The 19,094-nt window shown below is 42.8% G+C and overlaps 1 protein-coding gene and 1 long non-coding RNA gene across 6 annotated transcripts in view; one reads left to right on the top strand and one right to left on the bottom strand.

Annotated features, from left to right (window-relative positions):
* Window positions 1-1,647: 1,647 nt before the first annotated feature.
* Window positions 1,648-19,094, bottom strand: part of DRC11 (dynein regulatory complex subunit 11) — a 77,211-nt gene continuing 59,764 nt past the window's right edge. For 3 of the 5 annotated variants that reach the window (XM_035139205.3, XM_088665466.1, XM_060282362.2), the window contains 5 exons: window positions 16,554-16,753; window positions 10,796-10,882; window positions 5,977-6,154; window positions 3,832-4,070; window positions 1,648-2,450 (listed from right to left, as the gene is read on the bottom strand). In XM_035139205.3, the coding sequence (XP_034995096.3) occupies window positions 2,313-2,450; window positions 3,832-4,070; window positions 5,977-6,154; window positions 10,796-10,882; window positions 16,554-16,753 (842 nt within the window). In that variant the 3' untranslated portion in view covers window positions 1,648-2,312. The remainder of the gene's footprint in view (window positions 2,451-3,831; window positions 4,071-5,976; window positions 6,155-10,795; window positions 10,883-16,553; window positions 16,754-19,094) is intronic. The other 2 variants (XM_088665500.1, XM_088665526.1) reach the window with 1 other exon arrangement.
* Window positions 7,934-13,017, top strand: LOC148687453 (uncharacterized). The gene is made up of 2 exons (XR_015948856.1): window positions 7,934-8,360; window positions 12,769-13,017. It is a non-coding gene; the product is annotated as an uncharacterized LOC148687453 (long non-coding RNA).

The raw sequence follows: 19,094 nt of genomic DNA, 5'->3' as shown, positions 1-19,094 counted from the left end.
TGGACCTAAGTTGGGCTGCAGCAAACTAGGTATCTGTTGCAGCGGTTAAAGTCTGTATCTCCACCTATGCTCAACCTGTATACTTGTAAATAGGCACAAACATTATAAAATGCCAGAAACCTTCCAATGCCCTCATTCCAAAGGAAACAAATCCTTGAACTTCTCACTGCTTGGAAAAGGGAAGTGAGCATAACAAATACAGACAAATGCCGGAACCAGAGGCGTAGGAATGTCAGGTGGTACCCGGTGCAGCAAATTTCTTGTCAACTCCCCCCAATTGATTTTTTTTTTTTTGCCATGAAATGGTTTTACATTATTTCATATTTTCTTACAAAGGAATGTGGATTCTGGGCCTCTGATAATAAGTAGGCAACTATGGGCAGATACTTAAATCTACAGGATGGATTGTGTTTTGGCTTGTGTTATTTTATTTATATTTTGTTGTTGTTGTTTAGTCGTGTCCGACTCTTCGTGACCCCATGGACCATAGCACGCCAGGCACTCCTGTCTTGCACTGCCTCCCGCAGTTTGGTCAAACTCATGTTCGTAGCTTCGAGAACACTGTCCAACCATCTTGTCCTCTGTCGTCCCCTTCTCCTTGTTTGTGCAGTTATTTATATTTATTGTTTATTTATTTAATAAGATTTATTTTAAAAAACCTGCAAAGTGGTTTACCAAAAAACCCCCCAAAACCTGCTCCAAAGGTCTTATCTTACTAAACTAGGGATTATATAGCTATATCTGAAATTTCATGTATATCAGTTAATATCTTGACCCTGCTCCACTGAATTGAAATTTCAGCCTTCATGACATAGGAAAACGGCCAAGTAAACAGCTATTTTTGTGGAGGAGGGTCAAGATATAAACTGATATGCATGAAATTTCATATATAGCTATATAATCTCTAGTGTAGTAAGATAAGACCTTTGGAGCAGGCATTTTTTTTTTAAGTTTTGAATGAACCGCCCTAGTAGGGCAGTAATTGTTCCTTGATAATTTGTCACCCCCCTCCATGATGGCACCTGGGGCGGAACATCCCCCACCCATCCTTTCCTAAGCCCCTGGCCCAAACTTGTGCAAGGGGGCGGGGTTTGGATCTCTGTCAATGAGGGAAATCAGACATGTGCTTTTCCACACATAGAAAATGAGACATCAGGAGGCAGGGTTCTAGTCTAGCCTTTGTCCTGACATGCTCTCTCTCTCTCTCTGTGTGTGGTGGGGAAATTTATATGGAAGGGCATTCAGTAATGCTCCTCCAGATGACCTGTTTATTGAGCATCCAAAGCTTACACAGACGGTTCTGGTCTTTATTGAGTGTTCATTCTGATTTGCAACTAGCATTCATCTTGAATTTGTTTGTGCAGTTAAAATGAAACCACAGATTCCCCCCCCCCCATAAGTTATACATAGTGTCACATTTTGAACTGGTTGCATCTTTTGATATTATTGAAAACTGGATGTGCATCTAGTCATTTGCTTTGTATATTATTAACTCCAGTCAATCCAAACGTTTCTGAAATTTGGACTCATTGGTTCTGGAGTCTGTTGAACCTGAGACCCAAGCAGGCCCCTGTAATTCATCATCTATGTTCAGTGGTTTGGATACCATGTTTTGAAAATGAAGTTAAATTAAAATAGAACATAACCTTTTGAGCTCTGAACATTTTATTGAAAAGTATAATTAATACATCAAGGCGTACAGATACATACAGATGCTGAAAAAGTTTTGTCAGGCATAAACATCTACGACCTATAACACAGAGAAGCATCCCCATAGTGCTCAGCTGAGTTCCTACCTGCCCCAACTTGCATGCCCAAGGAATGGGAATTCGTGTGCCTCTCATATCTGCATCCTGCTCTCCCTCTCTCTACACTGGCAAGTTCTTCAAGTTCTGGGACTTCCCATTCACTGCTCAGCTGTTTGTGGGCTGATGAAGAAGGTGGAAAGTGAGAAATGGAGCCCTATGGAGATTTCTTTGCGTGTGTTTAAGCTGCACATTCAACGGGGGAAGCGTGAAGAAGGAATGATAAAAAACGAGCGTCTAAATATACAATTACATTTTTAGGCAGATTACCATAAATTTAATAATACATTTGTAAGACTCCAGCTATCCTATCTGAGTTTATAAGAAATAGTCTAGGTAGCAATAGTAAAGTTCAGTGGTCACTAGTTTTCCTTGGAGGATTTGAGCGTCACACTGATGCCTTGTTCTATACATTTTTAGATATAGGTTGTTCTGGGATATCAAGCAGGGAGCTGTGATTTCAAGGTAACAATGCTATTTGCTGTGCTGAGTAACAAGCAACCGTTCCTACTTCTTCTTCCCTTTCTTCTTCTTGTCTTTCCCCTTCCCCTTGTCTTTCCCCTTCCCTTTCCCCTTTCCGGTATCTTCCTTCACTGTCAGTGACGTGATTCGAGCTTTCCCCAAAGGAGTCCTTGCATACCAAGCCTATAGAATCAGACGGAAATAATTTTTTTAGAATCTTGAAAGTAGGCAAGTAACATGTATTTTTCTGCCTGCGGTAGTCCTTTTCTGATAAGAACCCTAATTGTGGGGGGCTCATGTAGAAGCGGCATCAGAATCTTTAGATCTCCTGAGAACACTATTATAACGAGAACAGTAGCAATCATCTGCTTGAAGTGGCTCATTAACATGAATACATAGCTGTGGTACTTAAGTTGCTATAGTTATGATAGCATTACAATCTCTGTGATCAACCCTATTTCCCAGGGTATATAACTGTAGTTGAAAATTCTCTTCTTTGAAATTTGGCAATGTCGCAAGATGAGTGAGTGAGTTGGGTTATCTGATTTCAGTGAGCGGGGAAATCGTTAACTGTTTGTCGGAGGCTTTCCTGATTTTCTTTTCTTTTCTTTTTACAAAAATTAAACAAGGAATGTCAGCTAGGAATTTTAATAGTGTTTTTGTTTTGTTTTTTGTTTTGTTTACAAAAATGAAGTAGATGCAAGCGAGCAATGGTTACAATTAGGTGACAGAAAATTTTAAAATCATTTTGCAACACTTGGTTTTCAAATACTACAGTATATAGGAATACTTTGGCCTTAAAACACTGCTGGTATCTCAAGAAGTAGGAAATGGCTGCTTTTGAGACGGGTCTTTATTGACAGAATGAATTCATTGGGTGTTCATCTCAACAAACTTGGGGTAATGGCTATTTCTCATTGTGGACAGGCACTCTTACCATAGGCATGTCATGTAAGGCATGTCATGTTTTGTAGAGTAATAATAGAAAGTCCTTCTGTTATTCTAAAGTGGGGTGCCTGATTCCATAGAAGAAATATTCATTTGAAATGTGACTGTGGACTAGATGTGGACTCAGGAGAATCAGAGGTTGCTGGAAGAAAGCTAAACTATAAACGTGATAAAAGAATAAAAAATATGATGTTTCTACATGTACTGATGAGACATAGGCTAGAAGCTAGATAGCTGGTTTCAGTGCATGCTTGGTCATCTTCAGTGGGATTAACTCTTTGTAAATACGGGACAGCTGTATAACAAATTTGTCAACAAAAGGCTCATTCATATATTGTGTACAGGATGCAGTGGGTTATCAGGATTGACCCCACTGTACCACCCTAGTGCACCTCAGTAGGGGAATGTAGTGTCTACATGCAGTCAGTGTGTCCAAGATGCTGCGGAGTCTTTATCCCTACAAATCAGGATGGTCAAAAGATCACAGGGATCAGGCATATCTCCAAATGTATGTTGAGACCCTGGGGGCAAACCATACTTTTGAAAGTGCTGTGCAAAACTCTGTCATTCTAGTTAATTAAGGCAAAAAGGATTATCACCAGGCAAACACTACTACCTTGTATGTTTCTTCCTCCTCCTTGTAAACTGGATCTTGCCTGGCTAGGCACACCAGGAATTCAGCAGAAGTCAGTGGCTTCTTGTTCAGCTGCATCAGGCGCCGTTCCGTTAAGACGGATTGAACTGCTTTTACTATGTGTCCCTGAGTGTAACCATCAGAAACCTGTGCCAGGCAGCTGAGGTTCAGGTTTTTGGAGAACACCCCTTCATTCTGCTCAATGATGTGTTTCCATAAAACTGTCCAATAATAAAACACAACCAGGTTATGACCTGAATGCTCAGAAATCTGCTTGTGTAGCAGTAGCAGCTCTGGTGACACAATAATCAGTTTAAGCATCTGACTGCATGTCTACTAATTTAAGAAACAACTAGAATGTCTGGTATCCCAGGCAGGTATCTTCAGAAGACTCTGAATGGACACTACAATTAATCGCAAAATTGTGGTTCCACATATCCTGATGCAATTTTTTTTAAAACAAACCAATACAGGATGTATCTGTGTGCAAGATCATTCCCAGGACTGACTCATCCTGCAAAACTCTCCCCAAAGGTAAAAGTACAATTGCTTCAGCACAGGTCATATGTCTGCTAGGAATCTGCTCTGACTGTGCTTATTTCAGTTGGTATCATGTGGCATTATTTTTGTAGAATGTCCTCAAGGGTATATTAAAATATGCTTGCTTTGAAAATGAAAGCGATCAACTATGTGGCAACTCCACAGCACTGTTCTATAAATTGTAGTTATACCACCCCTAAAACCCTGGAGAAAGGCTACCCATTTCTTCATATTTGACTAAGATCCCAGGGCAAATCATCAGTATGAGAGTTATCAGTCTTAGCAGCAGTATGCAAATGCTGCACAAAGAAAAATGCCCCAAATATAATCCTTGGCCGACTTTGCATGTACCATAAAGAATGGTTTAGGACAGAGGTCCCCAAATTTATTTGTCTTAAAAAGGTAAAGGGACCCCTGACTGTTAGATCCAGTTGCGGACGACTCTGGGGTTGCACACTCATCTCGCTCTATAGGCCGAGGGAGTCAGCGTTTGTCCGCAGACAGCTTCCGGGTCATGTGGCCAGCATGACTAAGCCGCTTCTGGTGAACCAGAGCAGCACACAGAAACGGCATTTACCTTCCCGCCGGAGCGGTACCTATTTAGCTACTTGAACTTTGACGTGCTTTCGAACTGCTAGGTGGGCAGGAGCTGGGACCGAGCAACGGGAGCTCACCCCGTCACGGGGATTCGAACCGCTGATCTTCTGATCGACAAACCCTAGGCTCTGTGGTTTAGACCACAGCACCACCTGCGTCACTCTTATTTGGCTTACAGACACACAACTCATCGCCCCCCTGTGCTCAGTCCAACCCACCCCAGGGGCAGGGCAGGTTCGGTGTTGCAGCCCGCCTGCCAAATAGTCAGGCAAGCTATGATCCACTTCCCAGGCTGAGTGAAGACGAAAAGGGTTCATCCAAGCCCAGGAAAACCTCTTGCCTTGGACACAAGCACCAGATCCAGGGGAGGGATCTCATCCCGCAACAGCACCCCACTGGCAGGAAGTGTCCTTACACAACAGATGAAACAGTTTTTCAAAATTTTCTTCTTTCTTTCTTCTACCAGCCCGTTGTTATTATTATCCATTATCCAATGCCCTCCATTGCACCCGAGGCTCCAGCCGCCCTCCTGGATCGTTCCAGCGCCTCCCAGGGGACAGTATTGCCCACTTTGGGAAACACTTCTTTCCTTGTCTCCTCGGGAGATCAGAAACTTTCACTTCTGTTTCAATTAATGGTGGTGACTTGCTACGTCTGAACACAGACAAACTGTAGCTCATATTAACTTTGATTTAGTGAAACAAGCCAACGGCTGACTTTTACTGTGCAGCCGACTACTGTATAGTCTACCACTCCTGATGGTGTTTTTTGGAGGGGGATATATTATAATACATAGTCCAGGGGCCACCAATCATTTTGTGCCCATAGACACATTTTCAACTCAGAGAAACTCTTCTGGGCACCACACACACTGCAACTAACTTGGTCTAGAATGCATTTCTGATAGCCCATTTAATATAATGTTTTGAGCATGTCTGCATAAATTAGCTTTATGTAAATAGCATATTCACCACGTTTTCAGATACTTGCCAAATCTTGATGCGTAGTCTGGCCTTGGAACCAGAATGATTTTCTTGTAAACTCTGCAAAAGGGTTTGAGGTCTGCATCAAAGGGACGCTTACTGGTTCCTACTATCAATACTCTGTCTTCAATTTTCAGGGTTTTCAAAATTTTAGGAAGTTGCTTTTTCAGTCGTCTGGGTTCCAACTTCCAGATCAAATACAAGTAAGTAAAATGTTAGATAGCAGTAGGTATGATATGTGAAACTTTTATTTGGACCAATATACGATTTCAGAACAAACTCACTTGATTTTATGATTATGAAGGCATAACTTGGTATTAGACTTCTCATATATTTGCAGGAATAGTCAATTCTATTTGGCAGGACCTGCTTTGATTACAGTGGTACCTCGGTTTATGAACACAATTGGTTCCGGAAGTCTGTTCATAAACTGAAGCGTTCATAAACTGAAGCGAACTTTCCCATTGAAAGTAATGGAAAGTGGATTAATCCGTTCCAGACGGTCCGCGGAGTAACCGTTCATAAACTGAAGTGAACTTTCCCATTGAAAGTAATGGAAAGTGGATTAATCCGTTCCAGACGGGTCCGCGGAGTACTTAAACTGAAGCGTTCATAAACTGAAACATGGGTGTAATTGGTTCCAGAAGTCTGTTCATAAACTGAAGCGTTCATAAACTGAAGCAAACTTTCCCATTAAAAGTAATGGAAAGTGAATTAATCCGTTCCAGATGGGTCCGCGGCGTTCATAAACCGAAAATTCATAAACCGAGGTGTTCATAAACCGAGGTTCCACTGTACAGTAAAGCAAAAGCTTTTTTGAGTAGCTTGTTCAATCTTCATAGCACAAATATGTGACATATTTGCTAGGCTTTGTCATGGTGATTCTGTCCTTCCTTTTCTTGCTCAGGCTCATTTACAGGTTCAGACCCAGCCTTGCTGAATCTACAAATTAAAAACTCTGCTAAAACTAAGGTTAATATTCTTGGAATAATTGCTAGTTGTTCTATTTATATATCTGCTGAGCTGCACTGTATCTAGCGACAGTATCAAAGTAATGTTCTTACATCATTATTGTGATGTTCAAATGTTACAGTAAAACATATGCTGCTACTCCAGCAGCCTATTTCCTGATGGATCATCACTTTGGAAGAAAGCTATTAATGTAACAAGAAAGAGCGTATAAACAGGTACAGTTTTTAAGTTATGGAATCATTCCCATACCAATTACACACAGGTCCTGCTATCTGCACACTCACTATCTGAAACTTCACTTATCACTTAAGAGAATTATGCCCAAACCTCACTCTATGCCCCACAGATTCACTTATCCAAGCGGATGAATTCCTTTTTTTTGTGCTTTGCTGGCCAGCGACAGCCATTTTCAGGCAGAAATCAAAGGGTGGGGCAGATCAGACAAACCAAAGAGGAGGAAAAATTGGATAAATGGGGGATCTCAGACATTCCCCCCCCTTACCTCTCTCTTGTGGATTGGCTGAAGCCATTTCGGGAAGAAATCATTAAGAGAGCGGGGCAGGGAAGAGATCAGACAAATCCCGGATTGGAAATATTTCAATAGGAAATGCGGTAATGGAAATTGTGGACTCGTTATGTGAACACTCACCCAATGAACGATTTCCAGGAAACACATTGTGTTCGCTAAGTGGGACCCATATGTAACTGTTAAGTTAAAATACTGTGGCATACTTAGGAATAAAAAATACTCAATCCACAAAAGAATACACTTTATCTCTGCGGCATCTGTGGAAAACTTGGCTTAGATAGGGAGAAGTCTTGTGTAACAAGATTTCAAGGCTAGAACTCAGGACTCAAAGTACAGCACTAATCTTTAGCATGGGTCCTCCTGTCCATGCCAAAGAAACAGTTATTTTCAAAGCACAACTCTGAAGCTAGTTTTTGGTTTAAATTAATTGCAAGTTTGTAAATGCTGCAACTAAATTTGATAGATGTACTAGTAATTTAACTTATTTAATTTGTATGCAGAATTCATCATGCGAAAGGCTGGACTAGATGAATCCCAAACCGGAATTAAGATTGCCGGAAGAAATATCAACAACCTCAGATATGCTGATGACACAACCTTGATGGCAGAAAGTGAGGCGGAATTAAAGAACCTTTTAATGAGGGTGAAAGAGGAGAGCACAAAATACGGTCTGAAGCTCAACATCAGAAAAACTAAGATCATGGCCACTGGTCCCATCACCTCCTGGCAAATAGAAGGGGAAGAAATGGAGGCAGTGAGAAATTTTACTTTCTTGGGCTCCTTGATCACTGCAGATGGTGACAGCAGTCACAAAATTAAAAGACGCCTGCTTCTTGGGAGAAAAGCAATGACAAACCTTAAAAAGCAGAGACATCACCTTGCCAACAAAGGTCCGTATAGTTAAAGCTATGGTTTTCCCAGTAGTGATGTATGGAAGTGAGAGTTGGACCATCAATTCTTAAGGAAATCAGCCCGAAACGACTAAACAACAACTAGTAATTAATTGGATGGTGCTTTGGTATTCTGTCCAGGATTGGGACTGGAGTAAGGGTTATCCATTCACATTCAGGGGATTTGAAAGGTTCCCCCTTCAAGCAGGAGCCCCCATACGCCAGAAAACCCTGCCTAACGTTAGGGGCCTCATTAGAGCAGCATCTCATAAGGTACAGAATGATGTTTCGCCCATCTTCATCTCTTACAGTGCTATATGTATATTCATTCAACTAATTAATCCCCCCTTTTCAATATTTCAAATTGAATTAACTGCCATGGAAAGGAGTGGAGGAAGTGGGTAAGGACTTTACTAGTTCCCAGTAAATCAGCACTCTGAACAGCAGCTTCTGAAAACAGGAAGAAGAAGCTATTCCTGGATGTCTGATCAAAATGCCCTTTCCCAGCAGTGATAGCCATAATAATATAATATAATAATTTATTATTTATACCCTGCCCATCTGGCCGGGTTCCCCCAGCCACTCTGGGCGGCTTCCAACAAAATATTAAAATACAGAAATCCATCAAACATTAAAAGCTTCCCTAAACAGGGAACTAAACAGGGAACAACCAACTTGAATGACTTTAAAGGAGGATAGGACAAGTCCTTGGGGGAGAGGGCCATCAATGGCTACAAGCCAGGCTACCCCTGCTCTACTTCCACGGTTGGAGCCAGCCATGCTTCCAAATACCAGTTGGTGGAAACTGGGGGAGGGGAGAGGGGGGGGCTCTTGTGCTCATGTTCTGCTCCCTGTTTGGTCACTGTGAGAACAGAATGCTGGGCTAGATGGGCTATTCTTGCATATAACACGGCCACCACTGAATGGACTCTTTAACAACTTTAATGGACAGCTTTAACAACTCAGCCAACTTATTAACACTTATTGTGTTCACTAATATTGATGGTTGGGATTTAATCATTTGTTAAATTCTCCCTTTGAAATCAATGTGCTTCATTTTGACTTGGCCTTCTATGAACCTTCAAACGTTTACACACACAAGCTTGGTCAGTTTAAGTGTTTATCTGGAACTGTTTGAGATTAGCGGACTCTTTCACTTTAGGGTATGACATACAAAACATTTAATGGAGTAATTTCTGTTGCTATAAGAGTACATGGAAGCATTCCCTTTTTTTGCTGGAAATTCCCTTATTCAGCGCCCTTAATTTCATATCTGGGTGTTGACAGCCCCATAGGGGCTATTCCTTATCTTCAAATCTGGGGGTTGACAGCTATGGTTTGTGGAAGAACATTGGCCCAATAGCACGTGCAGCTTTATTCCATGAGATTAGTGTGCCAAGCTGTTTATGCCAACTTTAACCAGTAGAGGGCACCAGTTGCCTCCTAGCCAGATTCAACATTTGCATGCAATTTTGGAAAAGCTTATCTCATATGTCTCTGTAGTTACACCTGGGAACAACCAAATTCAGAACTAAAATCAAGGGATAACCCCTATAAGATTAAAGCTTCTTTTCAACTAATATTTCACTAATAAGTCATACTAATGAGCAGATAAGAGTTTCAAGATCTGAAACTTGATACATCTGTGCTTCTTCAAGACTCAAGTCTTTTGTTCACATTTGAGCATCTTATATGTAACTGATTTCCAAAAAGTAAAAAAAATGAATTCAGATTCTAACATCAATACAAAACTGAAAATTTGGTTTCCATGTTCTCCATAAAGTCACCGTCACCTTTACTTTAAAACTCGACTCTTCTTTTTGCCTTTTAAAATGATTTGGTTTTTCCATTTCCATGGTGCCCAGGGAAGAATTCTGTCTAAGCCAGAAATTAGCATATGTTTCGTGACCAACCCATGGAGGATGAGGCAGTCCGGGGCTCCCAGCCACCAGGGCTCTGCTCCACCCCCCCCTCCCCCGGTCAGAGGGAGCATGCCAAGGAATACCAGCTGCTGAGAATCCCAAGTGGGGAGGGTGGCACTGGCCTCCGGTTGGCCCCCGGGGGATAAGATGCTGGACTATGAGGATGAGGATGATGGAATTTCTAGACTGCCCTTCATCCAAAGATCACAGGCTAGTTTACAATACCAAAACACAAAAAAGCATACAAGATTGGCCACTGGCCTGATGCCTCAGGGTTCTTGTGTTCTTACACAAAAAATACATGGTTCTGATAAACAATATGCTCTGTTTTGGATTCCTCATTTTCTGGCACCTGCATGACAACAGCATTAGGTTATGCATGCAGTGAGATGACTGAATACCAACCTCATTGTGTGCTTCAATACATTAAAAAAGGAAAGGAAAGACAAAGACTAGCCACTCAGTCTTGTGATGCTGGGATTCTGCTACTATAGTATGAAAAACTGGATTCACCTGCTTTTCAGCTTTAGGCACCTTCTTGTAGAAAGTTTTCTCTGCGTCTCCAATCCATATGACTGATGGTTGTAGTTGTTTGGCGACCTGAGAGGTGAAAGAGTTTCATGTCATAACACTTCAACATACCAGTTAGGCTAAGTAAAGACAAGAGTTATTCATCTTGACTTATCTCCATGTTCCAGGCATGGGGGCTTCCTTGTGCCTGTATCTCCTTCAGGCAAAGGAGTCACAGCCAAGGGAACTACTTTCAAATGGGGCTCTTTCGGCTGCTGAGGAGGAAGAGAAGGAATCTGGATGGGATTGGAAGGCAGAGAGGAGCAGGAGCAGGATTCGGGCTGGGCCAGGGAAAGAGAGAGAAAGAGGGATAAAGACAGAGAGAGATTTGCAGATATGAAGGAAGGATGGCTGATGTGAGGAAGGGGGGAGAGAGAAGGGCCCTCCCGCGGCACCCTTGACCATGGGCATAGCCAGGATTTTTGTTGGGGGAGGGCAGGCCTCTTGGTTTTTTTTTGGGGGGGGGGCAGAACATCAGTTAGTTTTGTATTTTTATTGATTTTTATTGATGGAGGTGGCAGCTGCCCCTCCCTACGCCCCTGGCCAATCATTAAGTCACCCAAGGGTGCTGAGGCCTCTGCCATAGCCTTTTCTTATCCCAAAGATACCCTGCCCCAAGGTAGTGGAGGTTTAGGATCAGAGATTTTCTTCTCCTAGATGGGCTCCTTTCCCAGGATGATGATCCCCATCTGCCCCTCACTACAGAATGTGCAGAAACGGCCGCCTTGAGCTTCTCCGCTCAGTCCACTGGAGCCTCTCTTTGCATGTAGCGGAAGTGTGAGATGCACCAGCCACCCTCACCTGGTTTAGCCAGCCAGTCAAAGGCCTTTCCTGGAGTGGGGCTGCGGTCCCCTGCTGAGTCAGGAGCCACAGGTGAGAGCTGAGTGCTCCTGAGGGTGGGGGCCAAAGGTGGACAAACTACCCCAGAAGGAGCACAATGTATTCCCTAACACCCCATTCACCCTGCTGAACCCAAGAACACTATAAAAGGCACCCTTTAGCCAGTACATAATAAATTCACTGATAATTCTACCAATTTATTCTGTTAATAATTCTAGTTAAAATTATGGATTTTTAAACTATGTGAATTTGGAATTCCTATTTTTTCTTCTCCTTCTGCATTTTTTTCTTTTTAAAATACATTTCTTCTAAGGAGCTTGTACACGCTGTACAAGCTTCTATAGTATAATCAATATTGTTAAATAGACAGGTGCAGATCCTAGAATATTAGTCTGTTTTGCTGTTAAATAACCTAAAGCAAAACAGGGAGTGTTCCCACTTCATATTAACACAGATAAATCCAGAGCCGGTTATACGGCCAGGCTGGGTGGCGCAGGGCGCCACGGCGCTGGCCCGGTGGGAGGGGCGCCACGCAACTGCGCCCGCCCGCCCGCCGCGCAGCAGCGCCCTCGGCAGCAGTGCTGTGCGCTAAGCCCGCCCGACGCGCAGCAGCGCCCTTGGCAGCTGCGCTGCACGCTGAGCCCTCCCGCCCGACGTGCTGGAAAACGGGGCGCCGGGGGGTGCCAGAGGGATCCGTCGCACCACGGTGCCAGGGCGCCAGAGGTGCTTAAGACGGCCCTGGATAAATCATTTATATGATGGCCTCTATTTCCTAGTTTAGAAGAATTAACTATTAATGAGCAGATTAGCCTATATGTAGAACAGGGGTATTCTGTTGTCTTGATCTGATCAAGATTCTGCTGTTCCGCTGTATTTTTTAACCAAATGAGACATCCACAATCCATTGGTATCTAATTGAAATTGTTGGCAGATACGTAGCAGACTGTATGTTCCAATGAAAGTACTTCATTTGAATTATCCATGAGTAGTTTGAATCTATGTATAATTAAATGGACTATGCAATTAATTTATAATTGAAATTTTATTAGAGTGCTTTGCTCTTCATTTTGTTGCAGCTACCAGCAGATGGCTCCTTAACCTTTCTGATACTGCTTTAAGTGAAGACTGTGATAGCCTTTCATGATGGATGAAGCTTGTTGTTCTCAACTGTTCAGCCTTTGTTTCCAGGAAGGGTTCTGTAAGCCAGCCCTTTAATGCTTGTTAGCAGAAGTTTATTCCTTTGTTGCTTGTTCTCATGTTGTGATTGCAGTCTATTTCTATTACAGCGAAGTACCGTAGCAATAAATACAGCTGTTTGAGGCTTCTATTATGTGTGAGCAATTTGTAGCCTCAAGGCTATTTCTTAATGTTATATTTTTAAACTGACTTTATCTCAAGGTTGCATAGAAATACTTTACACATCCAGCGATATCAGCCAAAACGAGACTCGGAAACCAAATAACCATATAATAATGCTTTTAAGCAGAGAATTATCTCGTGCTTTGCTCAATATTCACAATAATAACATTTATACTCAGAAATTCTGGGTGTATTGTAGTGTAAGTGTTCAATTGGCAGACCCTAATTCATCAAATGCTGATAATTGCAATTATTCAAATTATTTTTCTACTACTACTAGATACATTACAAATACATGGTCAGAAAAAAACCAAAAGGATTACAAGTTATCATGAAGTTAAAAGGCAAGTCTAATTATCTGCTTATACAGATATTAACTCAAGATTTATTCTTTGGATCTGTTCCTTTCTACTTGATGCTTATAAGATATCTGTTACATTTGCTTCAGCATAATATATACCTATTTTCCAATGTCATTGGCCTGGTCACTAACACAATATGAATGCTATACTTGTTTGTTTACTCAGCTTTTATAAAATAGTGACATTAACTAAGTCATTCCTATGTAAATATATAGTAGTACCTTGGTTCTCAAACTTAACCCATTCCGGGAGTCCGTTCGACTCCCGAAACAGTTCGAAAACCAAGGCGCAGCTTCCAATTCGCTGTAGGAGCTTCCTGCACTCAACCGGAAGCAACGTCGGGTGTTTGGCTTCCGAAAAACGCTCGTGAACCGGAACACTTACTTCCGGGTTTGCGGCATTCAGAAGCCAAAGCATGCAAGTACCCGGTACCAGAGTGTTTGAGAACCAAGGTACAACTATACTTGCATCTCAAGATAATGTAAACCTACCTTTGACTGGGGAAGTAATGAGTGCCTTCTACAATTCTGTTTAAATTAAATTTAGCTAGTATGCTAACTAGTATGGCCAGCTGAAAACCAGATGATTATAATCACCTGTGATAATTCTGCACACATCACTGTAGAACTTCCAGTGCCCGATCTCTCTGGAAGAATCAGCAAATTACAAGTAATATGTCAATTTCCCAAACTCCGAGGGTCAGTGCCTCCCTCCCAAAACCCAGGGAGACAAAGACAATCATTATTTTATTATTTTACTGTTACCAGACAGTAAAATGTATTTACATTTAATCAATATGCTAATCAGTTGGTTAACTGTCAGGGGACCCCCAGGGATCAGCAGAGAGCCCGGAGAGGCAATGCAAGGGGTTAGGGATGCAGGGAGCTCAGAGCACCCCCAGGGGAGGCCAGGAACGTCATGCCAGAGCTCTGTGGAGGGAGAGGTCTTGGACGCCAGAGAACCTGATCAGCACTTGAGCAGGTCAGGAGGGAGGAGGGGCGGGATACGTCACGGATCGGGACAGGGTGGGGGGAATCATAGGGATGACCCACAGCAATGTGTGACCAGGCCAGCTAGTTCATTATCAATGAATGACAAGCAAAGTGTGCAACGAAAGTTACCACACACTGGCTAAAAGGCTGCAAAACTTGTTCCACACAGCCAAGGTGTCCAGTTCTGCAGAGGACAGTGACCAAGAGGAACAAGGGTCTGGAAACCAAGCCTTATGAGGAATGGTTGAAGGAGCAGGGTCTGTTTAGTTTGGAAAAGAGGAGACTGAGAGGAGATATGATAGCCACCTTCAAATACCTAAAGGGCTGTCACATGGAAGATAAAGCAAGCTTGTTTTCTCCTACTCTGGAGGGTAGGACTTGAACCAATGGCTTCAAGTTACTAGAAAGGAGTTTCCGACTAAACTCCAGGAATGAATTTCTGATGGTAATAGCTGTTCATCAGTGGAATGGTCTCCCTCTGGAGGTGGTGGACTCTCCTTCCTGGAAGTTTTAAAGCAGAGGTTGGAAGGCCATCTGTCGTGGATGCTTTAGCTGAGATTCCTGCACTGCAGGGGGATGGAGTCAGTGACCCCCGGGGTCCCTTCAAACTCTACAATACTATGATTCTATTAGTTCTTGAACAGCAGCCATAATATTGCTAACTAACCGCCTTTGAAAAGTTTCAAAAACACATTCTGGGCAATTCTAAGTCCTAATCTGCAATGGTGGGAGGGCGGAGGTTTCTGTCAGGAACCAGGGATCCAATTCCTTTTCAAGTGATGGAGCTGAGGACTCCAATTTGGAAGGGGTGGGGCATGCAGAAATGCTGCTACCTGACACGCCTGTGAGACCAGCATCCCTCTGCCCAGATGATGTGGCTCTACTACCCTTGGACTCTACTGAAGAACCAGTGAGGCTAGAGTCTCCCCTGCTCTACCACTCTAGGAGACTGCTGGAGAGGGCTGAGTCCCTTTAGCACCTGAAGTACTGAAGTACAGGTGGTGCTAACCATTAGATGTGGCTGCTATACAGGGCTGGGGGAGAGGTCACATTTGTTCCTTGCTAAAGTAACGTTGAAGCTCTGTGTTCCTAGAAAACAGCCTGAGCCCTGAGTTCAGCTCAGACCCTTTTCGCTCTTGCCTTGTCTCAGTCTGCCCTGCACCCAGCGTGAGTTCTGCCTTGCTTTGCCACAGAGCTCCCCTCTTCCACCAGAGGCCCCTGATGTAAACACGGAGTTGAGGACGAAGCTCTGGGCCTCCTTGGTCCCCACATCTAATTCCATCAGCTTCACATGCCCATCATTTTTATTTAGAAAGCCTATCAGTTCAGCTTAGGGGATGGTTGCTCACCCTTCATCTGAGGCTCACAGGGCAGTTTACAATATAAAAACAAAAAAATGCTCCCCCCCCCGGAGCCTAGTGGGGGCCTGGCAGCCTGGCAGGGGCCTACATAAAACAAAGGCCATGCTGCGGCCTGCAATCCGGGCGCTCGTCCTCTTCCCCCCCCCCGGGCCTAGTGGGGGCCTAGCAGCCTGGCAGGGGTCTAGGGGTCTGGTAATGGCCGCCCTGGTGGTTTCAGTTGCTTGGTTGATTATGTCATTATCTGGTGCCGCCCTTCAGAGCTTTTGCTTGTGACAGTGTTCTACTGGTTGCTGCTGGAGGCTTCAGAGCTTTTGCTGGTGATGTCTAATTTGTGCTCCGCCTTTTTTGCGTTTAATCACTATTTAAGGTATGAAAGTTGTGCTTTTTTGGAAAAAAAATTATGCCAGATCCCTCACTGATGGGCAAGGTACGCTTTGTCCTAATTTGATGCAATTTGGTTCAGTGGTTACGGAGAAAGGCTGTGAGCTCTGCGGGCGCAATGCCTACATTTTTATATATATAGATAATAACAACAATAATTTTATTATTTATACCCCACCCATCTGGCTGGATTTCCCCAGCCACTCTGGGTGGCTACTAACAGAGGACTAAAAACAGAATAAAACTTCCCTAATGTATTATTGTATTATTATAGCAATGAATCAAAATGAGATACACAATCAGTCACCTATTAGAAAATGGAATAGAATACTTACTGTATAACTAAAATACAGTTTTATATAAATTTGCAGAGAAAATTAAAATGAGAGGATCTTTGTGTTCCTACCTTAAACACTATGTGCAACATCATTTGCAGACCAGCCTTGCCAGGGTATTTGCCAGCAATATTAGCTGCAGACAAATTGAAGAGGTTGGCTCCCGTTTCAGTGCAGAGAGCATGAATAAGCATCTTTTTCCCGACTCCTTCGGGTCCAGCCAAAAGCAAGGCTTTCACCAGAGGTGCTTTCTCATGCACAGACTGAGAACCTATGGAGGTGAAATGGGAACAAGAGGACGATGTATAGGTAATAGGTAGTCATTCCAGTATTCCACCATGTGGTTCCCAAGTGCTGACTTTGGGAGAGCCAGGGCCATTAGTGGTTTGGGGGAAGACATGACCAAACCAAGAGCTTTTGTTTTCAGGTCAGCGGCTGGAACATGTAGGGTGATGTCTCTGAATAGACCCATTTCGCCCCCAACAAGATCTTTATTAAAGTTTTTCACAATACAACAGGATAAGAGTTACAATAATTACAAACGGAATAAGTAAAATATGGAGTCGTCTCCTAGAGGCAATTCCAAATAGTCATATTGAAATTTATGGGTTTAGGTAATTGAAGTCATTTGACTTTAATGGGTCTACTCTGACCAAACTCCACTTTCCTGGGAGTATGTCCCACTGAATTCAATAAGATTTAGTTCTGAGTAGATGTGGTTAGCGTTGCACTCTTGGATACCACCCATAAACTTTTAAAAACAACTCTTGCTTCTAAATAGTTTAGAAAACAGACAAAGAAAATCCGCCCGCCCTTCTACAAATAGTGTATCTAGTAATGCATCTGCAGAAATTCAGTATGGCAAAACACCTGGAAAGTTGTAGGCCCCAATGGTTTCAGTAAAAGAGCAAGTACTTAACTACCCTTTTGAAATCAACAAGATCTACAAGTGTGTAACTCTGACTGGATTGCGGTCTTGCTAATTGGGAATTTCTAATTGTTCTCGCACCTTTTCTGGCCATGGCTTGTGAGGTGAGGGAATTCAATTCAGTTCATACTGCATTGGCCCGAATAATAAGCTGCACCTGAATATAAGCCACACCTTTAAAATTCAAGGAGGAAAAAGAAAAAAAGACAATACCTAAATATAAGCCTCTCCCTTAAAATTGGAGAGGGGGGAATTCCAAAAGGCACCCGCCCAACGAAGCGCTATCACACAACGAGGAACACACATACGACGCTTGCCCAGGGAGGGTTGGGGGAGGGGAATGAAAAGGGGGTCAACAAGCACCATAGCTGCCAAGTTTTCCCTTTTCTCGTGAGGAAGCCTATTCAGCATAAGGGAAAATCCCTTTAAAAAAGGGATAACTTGGCAGCTATGACAAGCACCCGTCCCAAACAAGCACTCTCACCACCAAAATACACGCGGCTGTCCACTGCCAAATACAGTAACCGGAAGACGCCCGCTGCCCAGCTTTAAAGGACAGCCTCACAGCTGACCAGAGATTGCAGCACGTAGAAGAAACCTTGCGTGGGCCACAGCCGCTGCTCAGCTTGGGGGAACGCTGCCTCACAGCTGATAGGCTTCTGTGGTCCCGAGTGCTGCAGTCAGGCTCCGCCAAATCCAACAAAGGCGCTGCCGCAGACCAGTTCAATGGCTCCCCACAACAGCGTGCCGCCTCACAGCCAATCAAAAAGCCAATTTTGGTAAGGTCGCGAATATAAGCCGCACTTTAACTTTTCACGGTCAGAATTTGGGGGAAAGTGTGGCTTATATTCCGGCTAATGCGGTATTTAAAGCTGAATTTATCAAATTAGCACTTTCCGATATAACCTGAGAAGCAAAACACAGTCATCCTTCGAAATTCACACTTCATGTTGTGATGCAGTTCTCCATCCAAACTATGTTTAGGAAAATGCATATATTAGGTAATGTGCCTAAAGATGATTATATTCATGAAAATTATATACAACGAGTATTATATTGGGAGGAACTGCAAACAAAAACCTGTTTATTGGGAGAAATTCACACAAAAATGGTGACTAATCTTCACATTTTTTAAAAAATTCCAAAAATCTCAAATTGCTGTAGAAATGTGGAGAGCAGAATTTAAGAGTGGAAAAATGAGAAACCAAAATTGACAGACCCTTCCATCCCTACTGCTAACATGGATCTGTTCTGAAAATCTGCAAACTGGCCCAGTTTGGGGGTGTGATACGATGTTCTTTATGTAAAATTGACTGGATCATGTTCAGAAAAGTGACAGGAGCTCTACTGCAGTCTAAGGAAAAAGCCCCCCCCCCCCGAGTAAAGGTTTATACTTACCATATTTGAACAATAAATTATGCAGATAGTACATTTAAGAAAACATACATGTTTGGTTATTAATTTCTAGAGTTTGAGAAGCCAAGAACAATTAAAAGCACTTTCTCCAATATATGAAATGAGCTCTGACTAATTCCATAAATGCTTCCATTGTTCAACAGCAAGACACATTAGCTGGCTTGTAAAAGGTAAATTGGAACCTTAGCCTTTCCCCTAACTTGATTAAATTTATAATCACTGGAGCTTGTATTAGCTATTACCTTTCCCAAGTGACTTCCTTTATGTG

Source organism: Zootoca vivipara, chromosome 1 (genome assembly GCF_965207765.1).
Source record: "Zootoca vivipara chromosome 1, rZooViv2.hap1.1, whole genome shotgun sequence".
In the NCBI taxonomy this organism is placed as follows: domain Eukaryota; kingdom Metazoa; phylum Chordata; class Lepidosauria; order Squamata; family Lacertidae; genus Zootoca; species Zootoca vivipara.
The sequence above is the reverse complement of the archived record's forward strand: the minus strand, read 5'-3'. Positions and strand labels throughout refer to the sequence as shown.